Source organism: Hesperophylax consimilis, chromosome 19 (genome assembly GCF_061612785.1).
Source record: "Hesperophylax consimilis isolate HC1 chromosome 19, BYU_Hcon_1.0, whole genome shotgun sequence".
In the NCBI taxonomy this organism is placed as follows: Eukaryota; Metazoa; Arthropoda; class Insecta; order Trichoptera; family Limnephilidae; genus Hesperophylax; species Hesperophylax consimilis.
This window is the reverse complement of record NC_142854.1, coordinates 31090640-31103337: the sequence shown is the minus strand read 5'-3', so window position 1 is coordinate 31103337 and position 12698 is coordinate 31090640. Positions and strand designations below refer to the sequence as shown.

Below are 12698 nucleotides of genomic sequence, written 5' to 3'. Positions count from 1 at the left end.
TTCTACAGTTTGATTATTAATGACCTTGAAAACCGCTGTCATAATTATTAAAAAAATACTAAAATACTTCCAGAATTTTTAAATTAGATGGATTTCTACAAATTGAACACAAAAACAATAACTAAGTACCTATTTTATAATAATTTTATTCAATTTATATCATTATATGATACGTGATATTTATTTGTCTATTTTCGTTTGTCTATTCCCACAAAAATATAAATTCGCATCAAGCCCCGCCGCCAGCACGTAGTATTGCGCAATGCTTGCAAGCCAGCTTTGGTACACGGTCAAAATGCTTGTCACAAAGTGCCATAGACAAAAACTACGTGCTTGCGATCAAGCCGCTTGACCGTGTCCCAGTCCCTTACGTCCCAGAAAGAGAGACTTCGCAAACCTTGTAATGCGTGTTCTTGCCGTTAGGTGGCCGACGCGTGCTCCCTGATATTTCCGCTTCCTGAAAAAAAAATGTAAGCAAATTCTGGTCTAACGGACGCCATTATCAGTTTATGTTATAACATTGTGCAAACATATAATATTTTCAAACATCTGGTTGTATGAAACTAAAAATGCCTACCGATAAAGTTCTTAAAAGTTAAAGTTGTGTAAAAGGATGTACTGACAGAGACTCTAGAGTCTAGTCGATACGAGTTTCCAACCATAACCTCTGAGAATCGATTTCGGGAATAGTGTCGGATATATTAGGAATATTTTAATTCATTGATTTTCCTATCCTAGCTCACTATGCATCAGTTTGTGGGTCTCATTTCAATATAATAATAAAGTAATTAGACGCCAATACGGCTAAACAGTGGGTTGAATCGTTGTTTGCATTATGGACACTAATTTTAAAATAGCGTTGGATGTTGAAAGAATAGTACTATTATTTAAAACAGCTAGTTATATATTGTTACATTACTTCTTGGTTCACCTTCTAAATGTGTTTTGTGCTTATGTTATTGTATTTCGTGTTTATATTTAAAAAATAAAATTTTTGTATTTTTAATAACGAGTTTGTTTTTCAGCTTCTGATAAAACGCTGTCCTGAAAAAATGAGCTGTAAAGAAAGACACTTTAAAGCTCATTTTCTTCCTTAGGACAACGCTATGTCTGATGGGACCTTGTGGTCTTGGGTAACATTTTACTTATGATTTAAGTCAGCCATTCACGCTACGGTCTACCGGAGAGGTCGCCTTTGAAGGTCTGCCTGCGCAGGTCAACCGTACGTCGGTAGCGTGTATGGGGACGTTCCGGTGTACCGGAGCGGTCTTCAGTTCATTCTCTTTGCGATGGCATCGATTGCAGACAATGACGGGTTGACGTTGATAGGCCTTGCGTTAATTTTGATGAAAAAAGATAAAACAGTGAGAAAGAAGCTAACAAAGTGGTGTAAGCATTGGTTATTGAAAAGGAAAACGTATTGAATAAATTAAAATTTGAACCTGAAGATTTTAAAAACTATTTCAGAATGCACGAGAACACATACCTAAAATTACTTGCAATGGTTACACCAATGATAAAAAAAGATACAGTTATGAGAAATAATATATTATCAGTTACTTTAAGATTTGACGCGACCTGTGCAGACGACCGGAGTACATGCACACACACGCAGGTACACCGTTCTTTCTGGCAACAGCCAGAAAGAATTGATTTTCGATTTTGCTCCGGTCGCCTGCGCAGGTTAAAAAAACTGTACAGGTCTATTCCCACACACGCTCCGGTCTGCCTGCACAGGCATACCTGCACAGGTAGACCTCTCCGGTGGACCGTAGTGTGTATGGCCGCCTTTAGGCTAATGAATTGGGTTTTCAGTAGGTTCCGAAGCAAAATTATATTGTCAATGGTTGCGCCTTTTTTTAAATTTCGTCTATCCTTTGTCGATGGTGTGTTGTGACTTCATCGATGTGTGGTGTCTTAAAATTGGCCAGATCTAAGGTTAAAAGTTGACCATACCAATGTATGGAAAGAGGGTCGAGTTATCAATCTATAGATAGTTGATTTATGAGTACACGCAAAGGAACCGGATTATTGTAACTTCGACAGGAATATCGATCATCTCTTGTGCGTATGTCAAATTAATGTCAGTCAATATTTGGCGTCTCCGTCTCCTGTCGTTTATTGTCGCCGGTAATTATTGCCCCGTCTTACTAAAGTAATTTCGTGTGAACAAGACAATAACGGTGTAAAATTTATAGCACTTGAGATTATTTCAATAACCAACACATTTAAAGTAAAGTTTTTACTATTAGCGAGTTTAAAATTTTCTATTGACGTTTCTTCGACGCTTTGGAAGTGACCGCCGCACTTTGCCTTGACGTAAGTAGGTTCTAGTTACATTGACGAAATATCCTCAACTCCTTAATTAGTACTTGTTTATTGTAGGAATATATCGCTTAACCTTTGATTGATCAGTTTTTACAGCATTCGTATTATAACATATTGAGCTACTCAACACTAGCAGGTAAACACGTGTCGTTACGGACGATAGTACATAAGTTTGTTTATTATTGACTTACATCCGCTGTCACACAGTAAAATCTAAACGGTTAGTGATATTTAATTTTTATTTGCTTTATAAACCATCTTTACAGTCAAGTCGGAAATGATCTGTTAATTAATTCTTTCATCTCTTAATTTAAGGTTCCAATAGACCTAGTTAAAGGTTTGTGGTTAATATACAGGTTGTCTGGGGGTAAAGTTCAATAACTTCGCGGGGTGATTTTACGTGATGGTACTAGCAAAAGAGATGTAAGACTTTTTTCGATATTCCCACTTTTAATTGTTCTTTTCAGGCAAAAAAGGAAAATTGGTTTGTCTTGTGGGACTGGCATTATTATTTTGCGCTCTTGCTAAATCTACCGCCTTGGTCCCAAAGGCTGCCGTTCTGTCAGTCTATTTATTGCCGTGCTTTGGGTCAATTACTTTTATTTTAATCGCAAATGATCTGATAATTTATTAAATCGGGCAGTGTTTAACTTTAAAAACTTGACTGTTTTAATCAAAACTTGTTAACCTAGTGTGTCTTTATCCAGTTTTCATTTAATAAGACTTACTTAGAAAGAACATTTTTATTCAGTGCGTGTTTTTCCCAAGACTTACTTTTAACATTGTGTTAATTTTTTCATAATTTTAATTAGTGTGAAAAAACTTGGCTTTACCCACAAATAACGGGCAGACGTTCATTAGGTTTACGGGCTACATGGTGTAAATACACATCGAAAGTGGACATTTTTAAATATTTGTTAAAATAGACAAAAGCAATAACATTAGTTAAGTGATTAACAGTTAAATAATTTTACCGTTAAAAATTTTGGGTCGACTTACACTTTATTTTTATTTGAACGTTATATAAAATGTTAGTGAAGAGATGTTTTTTTATAGGTCTTGTTTATTTTCAGCTGATAACAATTACAATCACAAAACAGGACGCTCTCACAGCAGTGCCATGGATCTTCCCAACACAGAGAGTGTTTCCATCAAGACTGAACCATGGTCGCAGGAAGAAGGTGAATGTGAAATGGCGTATACAGATATACAAATAGACCTTCAAGATGTGAAGAACGAATGTTTGCAGAATGCCGAGAGTGTTCAGCCAACTAGTAAGTTGCATTGCGTATATCACAAAAGTGTTTCAGATGGACGCAGTCAGGACAGCTGCTTGTTTTCTACTTCCATTCTTATCGCCAATCGGTACTTTTGATATTTTGCTTAACATGAATCTAACGAACTTAGAAATTTGTTAGCTTGTTATGACCTCAAACAGTTCAAAATTAAAAAAAAATGTTACATAATTTTACAGAAAATTAAGTAATCATTTAACATGTACCATCATTTTAAAGCTAGGCTTTTGTGTATGGTGGATATGTTATTTTGTTCGTTATTTTAAGTCAAAGTATTCAGATTATATTTTCAGTGGGTTTGTAAAAATAAAGAAAAAATTCTTGTAATTTTATTTTATTTATTTAATTTCAGTCAACCTCAAAATTTTCCAAATTTTCTAACTAAGGGCATTAATTATATGTTGCCCAAAAGCGAAAATATTAATAATCCCTCTCAGTACAGCCATTACATGTTTACCGACAATATACATAATTTTAACCCCTTACTTGACAGATTTAATAGATACTCATTTAGATGAAAAAAATATTTTATCTGAACAACAAAAAGGTTATCGCAGAAAACAAATGGAATGTAAAGAAAAATTAGTTATTGATTCTGTAATTCTAAAACAGATTCAAACTCGAAAACTTAATTTACATACTTGCTATATAGACTACCAAAAGGCTTTCGATAGTGTCCTGCACTCGTGGCTCATCAAAGTATTAAATATATATAAAATTAACCCCATTTTTATTAGCTTTTTGGAAAATATTATGTCCTTTTGGAATACCAATTTACGTATCAATTTAAAAGGTAAGAAAATAGTCATACCGGGCATTTCAATTAAAAGAGGAATTTTTCAAGGAGACTCATTTAGTCCTCTTTGGTTTTGCTTAGCATTGAATCCTCTATCTAAAATGTTACTTAAAAGCGAGTTTGGAATAAAAGTTAAGGGTAATACAAGGGAGAGTAGTACAATTTCGCATTTATTATTTATGGATGATATAAAATTATTTTCGAATTCTGAACAAAATTTAGAGAAAATGATCGAGGTAGTTAAAAACTTTTCAGATGATATCAAAATTACCTCTGGTTTAGATAAATGTAGAACGATCCATATAGAGAAAGGCAAAATTGTAGATGGGGACGAGAGTATATTTAGAAATTTCCAAATTACTAGTATGAAAAGGGATGAGGTTTATTAGTATTTAGGATACCCACAATCAAATAGATTAGACCATACTAGTATTAAAAATGATATTAGGATTAAATTTCAAACTAGGATCAGGAAAATTTTTAAATGCAATCTATCTGCTAAAAATTTAGTAAAAGCAATAAATACTATGGCAACACCTCTATTAACGTACTCATTTGGCATAATTAAATGGTCCAATACAGATTTAGATAAATTATAAATATTAATTAGAACTACGCTAACAAAGTTTAATTGCCATCATCCAAATTCAGCTATAGAACGAATTAATTTACCTAGAAATTTAAGAGGTAGAAGTATAGTCAAAATAACTTCTTTGAAACATAATCAGGTAGAAATGCTAAGAACTTTTTTCCAAAGGAAAACTCATAGCTCAGAAATGCACAAAATAATTTGCAAAGCAGATAGAAATATTACACCTTTAAATTTATACGATGAGAATGCCAACATTTTTATAAATCCCAACCAGGAATTATTAGATTCCTGGTCAAATAAAATTTTACTCGCAAAACATTTCAATTATCTCAACCAAACCAAGTCAAACAAATGGTTGAGTATTAGAGAGTTGAGCGCAGAAATAGAAGGATTTATGCTTGCCATTCAGGATAGAGTCATTAATACTAAAAATTATCGGAAGTATATAATCAAAGATACAAATCAAATTGATGATTTATGTAGAAAATGTTTGGCTTTTCCGGAAACTATAGAACATATTATATCGGGATGTTCTATATTAGCACCGTCCGAGTATACATTTAGGCACAGTCAAGTTTTAAAAATAATTCACCAAAGTTTGCTAAGTAAACATAACTTGATTGACTGCCGTAATATAATACCATATTATGAATACGAACCAAATTCATTTTTAGAAAACGAATTTTATAAAATATATTAAGATAAAACTATTCTAACAGACCGAACGATTAGTCATAATAGACCGGATATAGTTTTACATGACAAACTTAAAAATCTAACTTATATCATTGATGTCGCTATTCCAAATTCCTGTAATATTCAAAAATCTGTTATTAGAAAATACACAGATCTAGGAAATGAAATAAAAAGAATTTGGCATTCTCAAACTATAAAAATATTACCATTTGTTATTTCGGCTACTGGCATTATACCTAGCTCTCTTATTAAAAATCTAGGCGTATTAGATCTATCAAAAAATTTATATATAAATATGCAAAAGTCGGTCATTTTGAATACATGTAGGATAACGAAAGATTTTTTAAATATTTATGTTGATGGATCAGTAGGATTTATAGGCCCTGTTAGGAGTTCTACCGAGCCGAACCCTCTGATATGAAAATATCTGGAGTCGGTGAATTATTTTCCCATTTGATCTCTGGTGTGTTGACGTTTTGTTCTTGTATTGTTTTGTATTTATTTTGCTTATATAATGCACTTGCATAGTGTTGATTGACTAGCTGATCATTTGTGGAAAAGTGAGTGGAAGGGTTTAGTTTTTCCTATGGGGAAGATTTAACCCGGACATAAAATCGGAAGTTATAAAAAAATAATGAATTACTACAAGTTAAAGTGCTGCATTATGATTTTCATTTTCGAGTTTGAGGTATTGACATTTCTATGAGTTTTCTAATATTTATAAATGGTGCTTATTTTTCTTGATTATTTTTGAAAATTTGATATATTGCACGGCAGAAGTATAATTCAATAAGTTTACTGACTTCACATTCTTTTTTGAAGAATCTTACACACTATGCCTGGTGCACTATGTCAACTCAGCCACCGACCGCTCATTTGTTTTATTCCAATAGTTAGTTTTAATAGTCAAAATTATTTTCAGATCTTTTTATCCATACAAAAAGGTTCCTCTGGGTAATCATTAATCAGTACTGAAGGAATTCTTTAGATTATACCTTTTTATGTACCTATTAAACAAAAATATCAAAAAGAACTGATTTGTAATCTTGTCGTCAATTATAAACCGAAAGTTTTCTTTTTTTTAAACCGTAAATTTGTGTACGTTTGGGGGCGGGGATAGCTGCCCCTACCTAAAGGTATATCATATCTCCCCTGTTATGATGTACCTTTTCTTTATTAGTTTTTTTGATTTTTATGGAAATTGGTTCTCGCTAACCAATCGCAAGTAGCTTACCAGCAGCAACTTTGTTAAAAAATGTAATAAATTCAACACTAAATCTAAGTAATGATCATTTAATAGCACCGACCCACGACGAATTTTTAATGTAAATTTAGCATAGTAGTAGAACGGTTCGTCAGAAGGTACCTTACCATTGTAACATTGCAGGTACCAAAGCAGAAATAAATTCAGTAATGAACCGACTACACAGTGCCGGGAATAAATATTGCGTGAACACTAACGGTACTGAATGTCAATCAGCCTATAAACACATTATTATTAAATCTGTATGTCAAATATGAACTTGGCAAACGTTAAACGGAGTATGTGCGAACTATTTCTACTACTCTACAAAATACGTTTAAATAAATAAATATTATAATACTTAGTTTAATATTATAGTACTTAACTTAATATTATAGTACTTTGTTTAATATTATAATACTTAACTTAATATTGTAATACTTAGTTTAATATTATAATGCTTGGTAATATTGTGGTACTTGACTTAATATTGTGATACTTGGTTTAATATTGTATAACTTAACTAAATGTTTTTCTATTAGACTTTTTGTCGATTCTTATCCTAATCTTGCGTAATAGAGATTGTTAATTAGAGTTACATAGTTTATAGGCTAATGTGAACAACAATTTCATCCTTTTTTATTCAATTGATTTGGAGGATATTGGCAGATCATATATTTTTATTTCATTTACTTAAATTTCATGTTACCTAAGTTTCGTAAACTTTTGTTTCATGTTACCTATATTTTGTTAACCTATGCATTGTTAAATCTTATATTTTATGTAATCTGTATATTTTTATATATTATGTAAACTCTTTATTGTTATTGTATTTAAAAAAACATAATTGCATTGTATGTAAAAGTCCTATGGGCGTTTAAATGAAATGAAATAAATGTCTTAACACGTGTTATCAATGTATTGTCGTTGTGTTATTCCAGGTAGCATTAATGTGGAGACTGCACCCATCAAGGCAGAGCCAGGACCCCGAGATGACGATGGAGGGGAAATTTCTTATACAGTGATAGACATAGATCTGCAGGACATAAAAAAGGAATCCTTGGAACACTCTGAAAGAGCATCAGGTACGATCGATTTTTGTTTGTCCGAATTTGTTATAATAATTTTCCGATATAATTATAGATATCTAAGTATTGAGCTTCTTTTGACATTTTTTCAGAGATGATAACGGATCTAAAGATGCAACCTGAAGGAAAATCGCATTCATGTTCACATTGTAACTACTCTTGCTCACGAAAGGCAAACTTAACATTGCACTTACGCACCCATACTGGAGAAAAACCTTATTTATGTTTCTACTGTAGCTATTCTTGCACAACCAAGTCACACTTAACAGTGCACTTACGCAGCCACACAAAAGAAAAACCTTATTCATGTTCCCATTGTAACTTCTCCTGTTCACAAAAACCAAATTTAGCAAGGCACTTACGCACCCATACTGGACTAAAACCTTATTCATGTTCCTACTGTAGCTACTCTTGCTCAAGTAAGTCACACTTAACGGAGCACTTATGCACCCATACCGGTCTAAAACCTTATACATGTTCCCATTGTAACTTCTCCTGTTCATTCAAATCAAGTTTAGCAAGGCACTTACGCATTCATACTCGACCTAAACCTTATTCATGTTCCTACTGCACTTATTCATGTTCTAGTAAGGGAAATTTAAAAACTCACATTCTTACCCATACTGGCGAAAAACCTCATTCATGTTCCCACTGTCACTACTCCTGTATAGACAAATCATATTTAAAAAAACACTTACGCAGCCACACTAAAGAAAAACCTTTTTCATGTTCCCATTGTAACTTCTCCTCGTCACAAAAAACAAATTTAGCAAAGCACTTACTTACCACCCATTCTGGACTAAAACCTTATTCACGTTCCTACTGTAGCTACTCTTGCTCAAGCAAGTCAAACTCAACAGATCACTTACACACTCATACTGGTCTAAAACCTTATTTATGTTCTTACTGCAGCTATTCATGTTCTCGAAGGGCACATTTAAAAACTCACATTCTTACCCATACTGGAGAAAAACCTCATTCATGTTCCCACTGTTACTACTCTTGTTCAGATAAATCAAATTTAACAAGGCACTTACGCATCCACACCAGAGAAAAACCTTATTCATGTTCCTACTGTAGCTACTCTTGCTCAAGCAAGTCATACTTAACAGTGCACTTACGCACCCATACTGGTCTAAAACCTTATCGATGTTCCGATTGTAACTACTCCTTTTCACAAAAAACAAATTTAGCAAGGCACTTACGCACTCATAATGAACTAAAACCTTAATCATGTTTCTACTGTAGCTACTCTTGCTCAATCATGTCAAGCTTAACAGTGCACTTACTCACCCATACTAGTCTAAAACTGTTTATATTCTGGCCGAGACTCACAGATATTTGTATTAAGTACATGGTTTGATTCTTATAATGTTATATTGTAACAACGAGTATTTTACAGAGTTTAGTTTCTAACTAGAGCTGTCGACAGAGAGAGCCAAACTATCTACTACAGCGGGTTATATAGGTGATTCTATCTCTCTCATCTGAAGTCAAAGCAGACTCTTAAACAAATCAAATCAAAAATTATTTATTTTAAAATAAAAATTACAAAAGGTATAGCTTATGGGTAGACCCCATTTCTTCCAGCTAACCACATTTATCTAATTACAATGTTTATATAATATTATTTGAATTTATAATATTATAAAATAACAATATAGCAATGAAAAAATACAATTATATATACCAATAAAAATAGGCGTTTCATTTACGTAAGGTATTCACTCAACGTGTAGTGACATTTATTAACAAGGAAAGTGTTTAGTAACGATTTGAATTTGTGTGTATCTTGTATTTGTTTAATGTTATGTGGAAGGTTGTTATATACTTTAATGGCCATGTAGTATGGTCCTTTTTGTAATATTGTTTTGTTTGCTTTTGGTATTAGTAAGTTTTCTGTGAGCCTTGTAGCGTATTTATGTGTTGAGTTTTTTAGTGGGAACTTGTCTGTAGATGATCGCACTAACATGCATAACTCCATTATATATATATGTCTGTGACTGTCAGAATTTTCAGATTTTTAAACATAGGTCTACATGAATCTAAACGATCAGAGTTTGTAATTTTTCTTACGCATCTCTTTTGTATGATGAAAACATCTTTAGCGTTTACCGAGTTTCCCCAAAAAATAATACCGTATTTTATTATTGAATATACATAACCATAGTATGCGGCTATTACTGATTCGGTGATTAATATTTTTCTCAAGGTACCCAGAACATAAGAAAAACTACTGATTTTCGCTACAATTTTTGAGACATGTTTTTTCCAGTTTATGTTTATATCTAATTCTATTCCCAGTAGTAAACAGGTTTGGGAAGGTTCGATAATATTATTATTAATGTTTACATTTATGTTTATAGGTGTAGCTTGCACTGGACAAAATTTTAAGATTTTGGTTTTGTTTGTGTTGAGTGATAGATGTTGCGATAACAGCCAGTTTGCTATTAATTGGCAAGTCTCGTTAACTTGTTTGTTAAATTCGTCAACGTCTCTGTTATTTACAGACTTGATGGTTACCAATAATTAGAAGGCGTGTTCGGTTATAATGTTTATTGACAATTTAGTACGGATTGACTACTTCTATCTTCTGAGCTGTCGGTTGGGAAAAGAGGGCGAGCAGATGCATCCGTCATCTTTTATACCTCTATCTGTCATCTCGCTCTTACACATTCAAAAAGCAGGCGTACCACCTAAAACCTTTCTTACATCCTCTCCTACTAAAATTGAATGCCCCTAGCTACATATATTATACCCTATTACTACATATTTCATATTACAATTTTATTTTATATATTTCATTTTCTAAAAATTAACACAACATATTTTTTTTAAATTAACTATCATATACCGCGTTTCTTTCTGCTTCCCTTCTCTTTGTCTCGTCGTCCGTCCACTTCTCCTCATGGACTGCGAAGTACCCTCATCTTGGACGAAGTCTTCCCTGCCACGGTTTAGACCTGAAACATGGAGGAACAGTATTAGAGACACTTCTATTACGTAGCATACCTGAGAGATTTACTTCATCCGTCGACAGTTCCATTGTGTCAGACGTACCGAATTCCGGCTTATCTCCCTCCTGCCATGAAACATGTAATTTTTTAATCTGGTCTAAATGTCTTTTCCACACCATATTAGACTTGTTAATTTTTATGAAATATATTTTGCTACCTTTTTTTTCAACAATAATCCCAGGGACCCATAACCTATTACCCTGAGCTCTGAAATCTCTAGTCATCACTTTCTGACCTACATTCAAATCTGACTTATTTCTACCCTTATATTGTATTTTCTGATTGACTTGACTCTGAATAACCTTTTGCTTTACTTCGTGTTGTCGAGTAGAACCTGAACTATTCGTTCTTTCATCAACCTTCCTAGGAATCAGAGAGTCAAATACTGTTCTAATTTTCCTTCCCATTAATAATACACATGGTTCACACCCTGTTGTTGCATGAACGGTATTTCTATAGTCTGTTAAAAAGTTACCTAACTTTTCTTTATAATCTGAAGGAAATCTATTATTTTTACAAATTATTTTAAGAAAATTTTTACAGGTTTTAACAGCATTCTCAGCTTGCCCATTGCTACTCGGGTGGTTAACTGGACTAGTGATATGTTCTATCCCATTTTTCTTACAAAAATTTTCAAAATCCTCAGAACAAAAACACGTACCATTATCACTAACTAAAGTTGCTGGAAACCCAAATTGTGAAAATAATCTATGAAGTACTTCAATATTTTCTTCTGAAGACAGACTGTTTACTTCCAGACACTCGATCCACTTCAAAGAAGAGTCTACCACAATTAAAAAGTTTTTATTATGTAAGCTACCATGATCAATATGCACCCTGAACCATACTTCAGGTTCATAAGGCCATATTGCTAATGAACTCTTTTGTGATTCTGGTTTAATTTCTAAACACTCTCTACAATTTTCTGTTATTTTCTCCAAATCTTGATTAATTTTTGGCCATCAGACAAAGCTTTTTGCAATGCCTTTAGTCTTAAAAACCCCTAAATGAGATCTGTGTAACATCTTTAAAACTTCTTGTCTTAAAGACGCAGGAATAACAACTCTATGTTGATATAAAATACACCCATTTATCAATGACAATTCTAACCTTTTTTTCCCAGAAAACTCTAATAAAATTACCATTTTGTGCCTTTTTTACTGATGCTGGCCAACCCTCGATAAGAAATTGTTTTACTTGACTTAAAATTTCGTCCTTTTCGGTCTCACTTCTTATCACGTCTAAAGACAAATTAAACCCGTTATTTTCAAAATAATTAATGTAACCAGACTCTATATTATCTTCACAGCTAACCTTTTCAATTGGACACCTGCTCAGAAAGTCTGAACAATTATTTTTGGACTTCACACATGACGGCTTGTCTGTAGGTTCTACAAATAATTGTAGAACTAGCTTGCGAACCCTATTGGTCTTTCTACGCCATTCTTAAAGACGTGGATTAACGTTGCTCCGACTCCATTCATACTTCCATCCGTGACAAGTTTCACAGGAATATTCTCGTCGAAATGCGTTAAAATCCTATCCGAAGTTAATATTTTTTTTATTATCGCAAAACTGTTTTCTTGTTCCGTACCCCATTGAAACTTAACATCTTTTTTAAGTAAATCGTATAATGGTGACAA

At 33.1% G+C, this 12698-nt stretch overlaps 1 protein-coding gene across 1 annotated transcript; it reads left to right on the top strand.

The window, feature by feature from the left end:
* Positions 1–3448: 3448 nt before the first annotated feature.
* Positions 3449–9536, top strand: LOC149415137 (uncharacterized). Its single transcript, XM_089643012.1, has 4 exons — positions 3449–3602; positions 7892–8035; positions 8131–8568; positions 8710–9536. Exons 1-4 carry the CDS (start codon positions 3449–3451, stop codon positions 9267–9269), a joined length of 1296 nt encoding a protein of 431 aa, XP_089499138.1. The 3' UTR covers positions 9270–9536.
* Positions 9537–12698: the final 3162 nt, after the last annotated feature.